Source organism: Heterocephalus glaber, unplaced genomic scaffold, assembly GCF_053883595.1.
Source record: "Heterocephalus glaber isolate CG9 unplaced genomic scaffold, H.glaber_assembly_v1.0 deba00001461, whole genome shotgun sequence".
Taxonomy (NCBI): Eukaryota; Metazoa; Chordata; class Mammalia; order Rodentia; family Bathyergidae; genus Heterocephalus; species Heterocephalus glaber.
The window spans coordinates 33,320,858-33,333,574 of NW_028258308.1; the positions used below are offsets into that span (position 1 = coordinate 33,320,858).

The following is a 12,717-nucleotide window of genomic DNA, read 5'->3' on the forward strand; positions in this document are numbered from 1 at the left end:
ATGAGATGGCGACGCGCCCCGCGCTCCGGCCCCGCTGCCCGCTCGCCGCCGCTGCTGCTGCCGCTGCTTCTGCTGGGGACCGCGGCCCTGGCGCCGGGGGCGGCGGCCGGCAACCAGGCGGCCCCCGCGGGGGCCTCGGTGTGCTACTCGTCCCCGCCCAGCGTGGGCTCGGTGCAGGAGCTGGCTCAGCGCGCCGCGGTGGTGATCGAGGGAAAGGTGCACCCGCCGCGGCGGCAGCAGGGGGCACTCGACAGGAAGGCGGCGGCGGCGGCAGGGGCGAGGGGCGGCGAGCGGCAGCGGCCAGGAGCGGCCCCCGCCGAGCACCCGCCGCCCACCGCCAACGGGACGGCGGCCCCCTGGTCCGCGGGCCCCGCGCCCAGCGCCGGTCAGCCCGGGGAGGAGGCGCCCTATCTGGTGAAGGTGCACCAGGTGTGGGCAGTGAAAGCGGGCGGACTGAAGAAGGACTCGCTGCTCGCCGTGCGCCTGGGCTCCTGGGGCCACCCGGCGTTCCCCTCCTGCGGGAGGCTCAAGGAGGACAGCAGGTACATCTTCTTCATGGAGCCCGATGCCAACAGCAGCAGCCTCGCGCCGGCCGCCTTCCGAGCATCTTTCCCTCCCCTGGAGACGGGTCGGAACCTCAAGAAGGAGGTCAGCCGGGTGCTGTGCAAGCGGTGCGGTAAGTTCCTCGCCCCCAGGGCGGCGTGCGCCGGCGGGGCGCGGGCCAGGCGCGCGGGACACGGGTGCAACGGTGGCGGGCAGAGACCCTCCCCGGAGTCGCGAGGAGACAGGCAGGGTTCGCAGGCTCCACAGGCAGCGCCTTCTCCTCCTTCCTGTGTCCTAGGTGTACCAGTTGGCGAAGTCCAAGTTTGGTTCTCCGTTGGGCCTGCCTGAAACTTTTTAATCCTTTGCGGTTTGGTTCACCAAGTAGAATGAAAATGTGCCTGCTGCTTTCTTGAGTGGGTCCTTGAACTTGGCTTTGGTTAGAGCCATTAATTACGGATTCCCCCATGTGGGGCTTTTCCTCAGGATTTTAACACCTTCCCTTTACTTTTGAGTCCTGAGTGTGAAGATGTGGTCAGGGATTGCTAGTGTCTGTTGACAGCTGGACAAGGAAAGGACAGTGCGCTGAAATCCAACTACAGATGTGGCAGAGTTTGCGGTGGTGAAGTAATGTCCAGCTGATCGGTGCAGTCTGTACCTTGTGAATATGCGTATGGTGAGCAATGTAAAGTGACTTTTTCAGGCGAAATCATCTGAAGGGCTGTTTTCACAGTATTTTGGTTTTGAGTATGTTTTGGCACTTCACTGAATCAGAGCAGATGAACATAATTATGGATCTTCTCGCGTAGGCCCTGAAGAATAATTTCAGAAGAGAAGTTTAGCAGTCGATTTCCCAGAGCTTTCCTAGTTTTAACTCTGAAAAGTGTTCTTCCCATGTCTGCATCATATTACCAGGTTTAAGAAATTACCTAATAATCTAATTGTATTTCTGAGGTAGCTTGCGTTTATGCCATTCATAAAATAATTTCTAGGATCTAAATATCTGTATCATTTCCTGATTACCATATAATCACTAATACATAGCAGGGTTTCTTCTCAAACCATAAATTAGCATGATTACACATTACAAATTCTAACATGCATAATAGCTAGCTTTTTCTTCTTGGTCTTTATATACAATATCTGTCTAATATATGGTTGGATTAATTGAATTTTCACAAAACTCAGCATTATTCCATGCTTAGTCTGCCTGTGATGCAAAGTGTGTCAGTTCCTTTACATTTGTATCTGATGTTGGCCAATTATTTAAATTTCTGGTTCACATTTGTGGTGCTTGTGTCCTGCAGTTAATTAATACCTGGTTTAATGACAGGAAAATGCAGTGTTCACCCACCATTCCCTTATGTTAACAATGTACTTCAAGTGCCAGAGACCTGTTAAAATTGCACCACTCTGTGGATGGAAGCTGTTCAGGGTGGTGCTGGAGACAGCTGAGTGACGCTGGGATTCCCCGAGACTGGCTGATAGATGTCACTGTAAAACATGGGAAATGCTCTGCTGGGAGCTGTCTTATTAGCAAACACAAAAGCTCAATACCATGTACTGAACTTATCTTATTCAGTTATAGAATCTGAAACAAAACCTTTGAGTCATACCATGGCCCAATTTTCACATATTTTATTATGTGTAACTCTGGAAGGATTTTGACTTTACCCCAAACCATATGAATTTCAAATCATTTGCTATCTTTGTGAGAACTTAATATAAAGTAAGTGGATTGTAGTTAGTAGTGATGCCTAAGACGAGGGTACATTACTAAATTAGCAATGGTGTTAGTTACGCCTTTTGACTGGAAACAAATGTCACACTTGAGGGATAAAATTCTTACAAGTATCCAGGTGGTGTTTGGACATGGAAAAATCTGTGTTGTCTGGAGAATTAATGTTGTATTTTGTGCTTCTAAGGGGAAAAAAAACCCACTTTGCTAAAGGTAAGGTAGTCTTGCTTTTTTTGTCAGTCAAAGGAAATACACAGCTGTGAATCATGATGTTTTTTAAAAAGTGAGGTTTTTAATGAACTGGAAACCTCCCTACATATAATTGAGTAGACTAAGAAATCACAAAGTTACTGCTTTGGGCTTGTGTAATTATTGAGTTTGGTAATTTTAGTGTTATGTAATTTAAAGTAGAATATTACAAGCAACCTCAAATAATGGTTTAGCCAAGGATTAAGTGAAATCATGCTGAAAGTTTCTTTTGCATTTTTACCCACATAGTGGTCACTGCAATATTGGAGGATTAAAAAATAAATAGTATAAGTGATTGTCAGTCAATCCATAGTGGGAATATGGGCTGTAAAAATGTGTGTATGTGTGAAAGCTTGTGAATTCACCCAGTTGTATGGTCTCAGTTAACAATGTCATTCAGAATCTAGCAGGCAAAGGAACACAGACAACTAGAAAAAATATACACAGAGAGAAAAGGGCTGATTTGTTCTGGTTGAGCTGCTTCTGTGTGGTTCTGGCTAGAAGATTTCACGGAGAGAGATGGTGCAGAGGGTTCTTACCTAGGGCCATGAAGCTGCCCCCCTGGGTGTGAGGATTGTGTGTAGGCATGATACAAGGCTGGAGAAGGAATATAGCAAAGTCATTTTGTGAGATCATACCCAGGGGAACTGTTGCCAGGTCTTGTGCTCTCAGCGGCAGTTGTTGCCTATACATTTCTTACTAGTGTAGAAACTACACACGCAACAGTTTAGCCTTAGGGTTGAGCTAATAGAGAGCTTCCTGGAACCACCCCCCCAAATATACACTACTAAGTAGTGTTGGACCCTTTGAAACAAACTGTTAGTGTGTTTTACAAGACAACATGTGATTTCATAGCTTGTCTGTTATATAGTTGAAGTTTGTATAAATTACACTTGCTTACAGTTGTTTAAATTCTTCCCAGTCTTTGGTTTTTCTCTTGCTCACTGAATGACCCAAGAAATATTCCTTGGTTTTGTGTTCATCGGAATGCAAAATAATTTGTTCTTCAATTTCTGTTATTCAAATACGTCATTGTTTGTGCTATACTTTTAGTTTTGAAAGCATTGTGGTTATAGTAGGCAGAAACTGATTTACAAAAAGCAATAACAAGGATGTTGAATAACATCCATGCAAATGGGCCGTGCCAGGTTTGCACATTGATTATGTCTGCCCAGGCCAACCTATATATTCTGTATGTAACGTGATATCAGAATGAATATGTAGGCATATATTGATAAAATAATCATGTTTATTCAGTATGATAAATGGTACTCACTTTTTGTAACATCCTCAATCACTGTTTATAATAAACTTTGCTGACCTTATGGTGTTATAAAAATGAGAAAACTGCTGCAGGGATTTTCCAGTCAGCATTGAAGAAAATTATTCTTCATATTAGCTTTATATTAAGGAAGTAGCAGTAGTAACAGATATGGCTTAACTGATTATATTTCATAAATACATACACATGTAAATTTAATTTCCCAAGTGTTTGTGACTACTCTTTAAATCATATAGATCTTACTGTCAAAAATCTATACCAGATTTAACTTCTGTTGAGAGAAACTGTGTATGTACTTATTTATATTTATATTTAAAATGAAACCAAGATAAGTCATTTGGGAAAACAACTCTTTCAAGTAAAAATATTTTAAAGAGTGAATTTAAATATTTGAGTTAGAATATTTTTCTAGCACTGGGGGATCATTCTCATCAGCTGTGGGAGATCTATAAATCCTCTGGATGTAGGGAAAGTTTTGCCATATGTCTTAATGCATTAGCTAAAACTGGGAAAGCTTGAATAACTCTGAGGATCAAAACAGTGAGCTGTACTTCCCCTGGCCTGGATATTTACAGCAAATGAGAGCAAAAGACTAACTGGGCAGGTTACTGCCCTTGTCAAATATGATCTATTCATTGTTCAGGAAATCTCCTTTGCTTCAGTACTCATTTTCTTCCCTTATTATTTCTTAATTATAAAAATAACATTTAAAAATCTATTTTTACATTTCATTGACAATTTATAAACTGGCCAGATGTCCAGAGATTAAGTGCTCATCTGCCCTTAGCAATACTTGGGGTTTTATGGTTTGTTTTTAATGGGCTTAAATGATATGAACAAAATAACCTCTCTAGACAGCTCTTATGGAATGAGTATTTTGGTTAGCCTTATGTAAATAAATGATAAAAATGAAAAGAAGTATGCAATTAGAGTTTTTCTGCGTCAAGCAATTTGTTACCAATAAAAGTAACATGCCTTAGTCAAAGTTTTCATAAGAAAATGAAAAATAATTTTTATCAATTTTATTTCTAAGTGACAGGCATTGTGAATAGTTTTCAGTGCCCTAAATTTTTGCATGCTCTTTGCTCTTCTATTATCATAAAAATTTAAGTTAAAATTACAGTAGCATGAAAAAATCTATAACTTAGCTAGTTTACTCCCATAATCACTGAAATACTAATCAATTTATAATACTTGATTGATTCCTTAGTGATACATTGTGTTTAAATGTAAAGTTCAAATGAATTCCTTGTGGATGTATAGAAGATGGCTGAGTCTTTCTGAATTGAGGAATTGCTCTAGTTGAGAGGCTGTGTTTTCAATATTGCCTGAATTGTTTAGTGCTATAATGCACTTGAGGCAAACCTGTTTGTGAAGATTTGCTTCCTAGATTTCCATCCCCAAATGATCCATTCTGGTTGAGTGAGATAAAATAAGAGATTTTGCTGAAGTTGAGAGCTAAAGATGGGTTCATTTGCTGCTTGAGATAGATCCAGTTTTTAGAAAAACAATCCCCCTGTATTGACTAGCCATCCAGCAACTCTCAAGAGAAATAAGTAAGTGGTAATTTACATTATTGTTTGATCTTCTTTAAGAGAACTAGGATATTTTTCCCTATGAAAAATTGTTTCCTAAGAAACTTGTTTCCTAACCTTGATTCACCTTATTAGGATTTAGTAAAATATATACTTTATTTTTCATAATAATTGAAGAAAAAACAAAAAGAAGAAACTTTCCCTACAGTTTGGCATGTGGCAGTGTCTTTGCACTTGCTCACTCAGGCTTCTTATGTGTTTTCCCTTCATCTCTATTTCCCTTGTCATGACACCACAAAGTAAATGATGGGGCCACAAGAGGATTGAAATTGTGAGATAGGATTACTGTTCATCATCACATTGACTAGCCTTCTCCTGACATCTTGGAATTCAGTTGCCTGGGTCCAAGTACTGTATGTTAGAAAACAGAGATCTAGAACATAAGACTGAATACAAAAGGTCTTGCTGTTCCTGATAGGCTCTTTGTCCATCCCATGAGGACACAGATGGTAATCTGCATTGCATCTCTAGTTCAGAGGCTTTCCCCACATAAGGTCAAAGCTCCATATTTGGATGTCTGCCCTAGCATGCTGGGAAATGTAAGAAAGCAGCTCAAAGTGGTGTATGATTCTGGAGCCAATGGTCAGATTTAGGAGCTAACAATGAGCCAAGAGAGCCTAGAGGAGAAAATTCATTTTTGTTCCTCTGTGCCAGAATATGTGAGCAGAACAGAGTCCAGCACAAGGGAACATGCCTGGTGAGGGCACTAGAGTCTTGATTATGGGTGCATCTAGGAGCCCTGGATGTGGAGGGAGAAAACTAAGAAGACATGAAGCCTATTTGCTGTGTTCAATTTAGAAAGCCCTCCACAGTGTACTGTTGTCTTAAATGTTTGCTTCTAACTTGGAAGTTGCTATTAAGGCAAAGGAGCTAACAAATTGAGGGGTTAACTAAAACCATATGATTATAACTACTGTACCTCTCACTGAGTTATCTTTTTGCCTGTTTGATAGATATAGCTTGATTTTATATATAGATTAAATACTAATAATTAAGTGACAAGTGACTGAAGCACCTCAGCTGATTTTATAGTGGCAATCACCAATGTAGGCTCAATTTAGGAAAGGAATCCTCATTTTCTTCAGTTCACTAATGTGGTGAGATGAGTACCAGCAGGAAGTAGCATAGGGAGCCACATCCTACCAAGACATCCTTGCCTCTGTTTTCTCCTAGAGCCTCACCTTTGTATTGACCTTTGGGCTTCAGTGAAAAGTTATTAAATTTCCCCAAACTTCATCTTCTTCAATTATTTTTGGATAATATTTATTTCATATAGTTTATGCCTCAGCAGGGGGAAATTCCCCCAGTTGTAAATAACAGTACTCACAATTTTGAGTGGTTACTGAATCCTTACCACTGTTTTGAGCTGACCATTCCCATGTCATTCCAGTTCATTTTGAGCTTTTGATTTAATTATTCAGAAGTGTTATGTTCTGTCTTGCTCTCCCCTCACAGATATTTAGCCATTGCAGTCATACAAGTTGTACTTTATGTCAGAGTTCAGATCTTAAAATTGAAGATGGAAAAGCACCATTTGTATTCCTGAGAAGTAGTAAAAAAGATGATTTTTGGACAAGTTGCTTTTCTTTTTCTTTGGTACGGGGGATTGAACTTGGGACCTTGCACTTGTGAGGCAGGCAGCGGAACCACCGAGCTAAATCCCTGGCCCTGGTTTTCTTATTTTTAACATATCAGCTCTTGGTGACACTGCAGGTGGGATGCATGTGGCATTTGGGCTTGGATGAATAATGAGGTCCTTTTCCTTCAGTGTCTTGGTTGGTCCTGGAGGCATCATGGGAGATGAGGTGTTGCCGTGAAGCAGCATTTTTTTTGTGCTGCAGGAAACATCCTGGCTGCACCTCTATATAGAATATGGCACCTGTCCACTGAGAAGGAAATGGATGACTGTTTCCTTCACATGTGTCATTAAGCTTTGCCCTTGGGTGGTGATCCTGGCCTGGCCATTGGACTCCTTTGGTAACTCCCACTGTGAAGAGGGCTGGCTTAGAATGGGTGTTTTCATTTTTCTGTCATCAGCATACCATACTGCAGCAATGAGATTGCCCAAGCCTTCTCTTTCTTTGCAAGTCCAAAATACCTCTGGGATACTTCTTTCTTCCATTGTCTTCTTTGTCTCTATAAATATGACTACTCCAGGTACCTCATATGAGTGGAGTTGTACAGTATTCTTTTGTGGCTGGCTCATTTAACTGAGTATGGTCTTCACATTTAATCCATGTTTTAGTAGCCTGTGTCAGAATTTTCTTTTTAAAAGTTGAAAAGTGTGTGCATACCTGGCATTTTGTTTATCCATTCATCGATCAGCAGACACTTTGGTTACTTTCAACTTTTGGCTATTGTGAAGAATGCTACTATGAACATAGGCCTTCAAATACAATGGACCCTTGATTGAGGAACTTGATCGGTTCCCGGGGGCTGGTTGTAACTCAAGTTGCCTGTAAGTCAATGCAGCTGGATGTTTACGTGGATACACACTATAGATGACAAAAGGCAGATGAATCTTTCATTAACTCAATTAACCCAAGTTGTTTGTATGTTACAGCAGTCTAACTTGAGGGCCCACTGTACCTGCTTGAGTTCTTGCTATCACTTTTTTGGGTATATACCCAGAAGTGGAATTGCTGGTAATTCTGTTTACATTTTTGAGGAACTACCACACCATTTTCCATAGCCACTGCACCCTTTTGTGTTATCATAGGCAGTGCAAGTTTCTAATTTCTACATATCCTTTCCAACTCAGGTTATTTTCTGTTGTTTTGGTAGCAGCTGTTTTCATAGATGTGAAGTGGTGGCAATCAGTTTTTATATTGTTCTTTGAACAAAGTTAGTTTGTCTAATTACACTGTCATTAATAAGAAACAAAATTTTTCAGAAAACAGGAGTGTTCCTCTAATCAACTCAATTCACACAGCACTTAGAAGCCTAAAGCTGAAGCCATCAAATAACAAAATTACAACAGATAATAGTTTAATAAAAACAATGAAATATCTAAAGAATACATTTGACCTTGAAAAATCTAGAAAGTAGTCTTTAACACTATCACAAAATATATTTCTCTTTGTACTGCTATCTGCTTACTTCAGAAAGGTACCTTACTATATGTAGAATAGAATCAGAATCTTTTAATCTGTAACGTTTATTTACCTAATTTTTTCTCTTAATTTACTTGTCCGTATTCCTGTATGTTGCTCCAATCTCTTTATATTAAGTACAGCACTGAAGTCTATGTAATTCTAAATACTGCTGTTACTAGGCCTGTCTGCTCAGAAATGTTCAGTGGATGCTCTGTGGTTAACTATCGATCTGACACTCAGGGTTCTGCTCAGTCCATATGAGTCTTTTTCATCTGTGTTATATGAATGCTATAATCTAGTCTATGAATAGGCCATATGCTTTCCTGACTCTCCTGTTTTCACATAGGATATTTCTTCTGCCAGTATCTTCTTCGGCCTCATTTCTGCCCATGAAAATTCAGCCCTTCCTTTGAGGGACAGTTCCAATCCCACTGTTTCCATGACAGTCCAAGTAATTATTTCTGCCAGAAATACTGTAGATTTTGAGCACAGAGTGCCTCTTTACTGTATACTTTATTTATGGTACTGTACTATTTCAGATATTTCCCTTATCTCATCTGGTGGGGTTTCTTTTTGTTGTTTTGTTGTTTTGGGGGTTTATTTATTTTTTACAACTTACTGTCTTCTTTTTCTGTTGTTTTGGAGCTGGGGATCAAATCCAGGGCCTTGAGCATGCTAGGCAAGCAAGTGCTGTACCACTGAGTTATAACCTTAGCCCTACAACCTATGTATTTAAAAATTTTTCCCTGTGGCTATCTTCCTTCATCCAGCAATCCACACTATTCTTGTGGACAGATGCTTTGGCATATTCTGAAGAGAAAAGTGCCTTAACCTCATAGTGAGGAGAATCCCATCCACTTCCAGCTTTGTGACTTAGTACCTGTGTGGTTTTGGACAATTGACTTTGTCAGTTATTTGATGTCCAAAATGAGAAGGTGGAACCAAGATGCTCTTTGAGGTTTATTCAAACCATATCTAGTCCTTTTTTTCAGAAATGACCCAAAATATATGAGTCACTTCTGCTCCTGTCCTGGAACTCTTCTCCTTCTCTCCTCTCATCTCAGTGGTGTTCTGCAGACAATAATTCTGATTAAACAACTGTAGACAATCTGAGAGAGGAGAAAGAGAGCTGGAAGAGAAGAACCCTTCAAGGGGAACATGTCCGCTTTTTCCTCTAAATCCTCGTACCTCTATTGCCTTATTGTGACATTGTGCTAAGCAGTCTGAAACACTAACAGCTACTTGCATTCCCCAGAACCATCTTTTCACAAAGCCCACTATCTGCAAGCCTGTCTTTGAAATGATCAGGCATGACTAATACATTATTCCACAGCTGTAAAGTTTTAGAACTAGAAAGTCCTGTCATTTATTGCAATAAAATGAAAAAAAACCCACAAACTTTTTTAGGAAGTTGTTTGGATTCCACGAACCCAACACTGTTTTAGCTTCTAGTAAATAATACTGTTGCTGAAATGGATGAGGCCAGCACAGGGAACAGGAAAATTTTGGCGTTCAGCAGGATGGCACCAGGTTTGATAATTCCAGGGTGGGACTTCCTGCTATGATACAGAGCCTGAGTTAAGAGACCTCCTTTCTTAACTTGTGATTATTGTGTTTTGGGCAAGAAGAGGATACAGAAGTCCTTTTCATGGGTATAAAGAACAGTGCAGAAACAAGTTGGCAAGTGAGGAGTAATTTGATGTGACTTTTAAAATTACTTCCTGTGGAGGCATTGGCTACTTCAGAGCACTGGGGCAAACCAGGCAGCGCTTAGCTACTCTAGGTCTATTTTTTCCCTTCCTTCAGTGCAGTCTCCCTGAGCCCCTGGTGGGTGCATACACTGGAGAAGAGTCAGTGCTGTTTTATAAATCATAGCTCTTCAATATATATCACAAGCCCTGGCTTTTCTTTCCAGCTCTAGAGCCATATTTCTAACTACTTACCAGATAACCCGATGTCCTCCGGGTACATTATATTAAAAGTTAAGCAACATCTCATTTCCCCTGCCAGTCCATCTGCACATCTGTATACTAATAACAAAACTATCATGACTGTTATTACAACCACTACTATTACTCCCAGGGGATTCCTTGATCAACATTTATTCTGTGCCAGATAGAGTAGTAGATGCTGATATAAATTCATTTAACTCTTACTATTAGATCGTATTAATGTTTCCATTATTACTCGAAACCAGAAAGCTGTCCTTCTGCCCATCCATGTCAGTTTGGTGACCAGATCCCATTGATGCTATTTCCTTAACAAATGTCAGATTCTTCCCTTTAATTCCAGCGTCTCTATAAAAATTCTCAGTCTTATTGGAACAATAACAGGTTTCTTTTTGCTGTTGGATCCTCCTGCTCTTAGGATGCTCTCTCCACTTTTGTAAAACAGAAAAAAAAATCATAGTACCTCCTTAGTTGAAGTGCTTGAGTTGCCATCAGGATATAGTCCAGACTCCTTCCAGTGGGACACAGAGCCTTTCGTCTTTTGTCCCATGTGTTCATAAAAAGAAATAAGCTACAGATTCATATAGAAAAATGTTAACAGGGACAGGGATTTAGCTCAGTGGTTCTGCCGCCTGCCTTGCAAGTGCAAGATCCTGAGTTTGATGTCCAGTACCAAAAAAAAAAAAAAAAAAGTCAACAGTGTTTATCTCTGAGTTATTGGGATTATTGATATTCATTTTATTTAATTGTATTTTCTGAAGTTTCTATAAGAAATATACATTACTTTTTAACAAGAGAAAGCAGCAAATGGTATTTAGTGGCAAGGACTGTATCTTCATTCCTTTAAAATATTTTCTTTCTCATAATATCAAGGTAGGGTGAGCTAACTGCTGAATCAAATAGGATTTGCTCAGATATGATAGATTTTTTCTGCCCAGTGAATGGACAGAATGCAAGATGTTCTACTTCCTTCTTTCCTCTAAGAATTGTGCTAACATCTGGACCATTGCTGAACCTCACCTTAGACCCAATTGCTTGAAAAAGGCAGGATTCCAATTTATGACAGTCATTTTATTTTTAATGGCATAGCTAGCTTCTGAAAAGTAGACAAATCTTTACTCTGCTGCCTCATTGTAATGGGAGAGCCTGATATGTACACAACAGATCGTTAAAGGTATCTATATTTTCTGTAGATAAATAGCATATTAACTACATGGTCTTCTTTATGCTCAACTTAGCATTTTATGGTTGAGTTTGTAATAAATCTTTGAGGTTTACTGCTCTCTCTGTCTGGTTTTGTTTGATATTGTTGAAAATGCAGAGGGTCAGGCCACATTTACTGTTTCTTTGACTGGCATGTTAGGGTGCCTTTTACTACTCCATGTTTAATAAATCATTTTGATATAGGGACTGTGAAGAAATACTCTCAGGCTTTATCACTTCTGACTTAATTGAGTTTCATGATGCACATTTTTTCTTAGTGGGATAAATTAAAAATGGCCGATAAAGCTGCCTGTAAAACCAAAATAGGTTAAACCTGCCTAGCATATTAAATGTATTGATAAGTAATCTGTCCACTGTTTTTAATCATGTTTATTAACTCTCTGGTAGTTTTATTTCCAGTAACTTGCTAAATAACTGTCATTATGTACTCTGTAATATTTCTCTTTAAAATATTATTGAAAGTCCATGAAAATAATTAAAGTGTCAATATCATCCACCTACTTCCTGTTAGCAAGAATTGCTGGTGATTTTATGATTAGCTGGGTATATGGTTGTGCTTACTTTGTGGAACTCAGGAGGAAAGGAAACCAATTCATAACAGGTGAATAGAGACAACGAATGGTTTTGAAGCTGTGTAAAATAATTAGACTTTGTACATTTACATCATACATGCTATTGATATAAATGCCTTTAAACATTCTATTGTTGAGAAGATAAAGGACATATATATATGTGTGAATATATGCATTATGTTATGTAAATGGTATAAACAATAGTAATATATTTGTTGTGCTCTTCAGTCCTGTCTTTGTCACAGGGTATTTGGCTTTGTAAAATTCTTGAATTCTATTGACTAGAAAACAGCTAATGAAAGTCTTCCTGAAAGTAAGTGACATATCTATACATCAAAATGGAATAAAAATTGTCATTCATTTACCCCTTATCTTTTTATAATCAGTTTGATGGGACCCCAGATCCTGTTTCTCTGCTCTGAGATTTAGGCAATCCCACATTAGAGAGAAATTATGTGTGTCATTTATGAGAA

General features: G+C 39.6%; 1 protein-coding gene across 1 annotated transcript in view; it reads left to right on the plus strand.

Moving 5' to 3' along the window:
* LOC147826787 (uncharacterized) overlaps window positions 1-12,717 on the plus strand; it is a 30,932-nt gene continuing 18,215 nt past the window's right edge. The window contains exon 1 of the mRNA XM_087217255.1: window positions 1-12,717. This exon is cut by the window's right edge and continues 18,215 nt beyond it. Within this exon, the coding sequence (XP_087073381.1) occupies window positions 1-891 (891 nt within the window). The 3' untranslated portion in view covers window positions 892-12,717.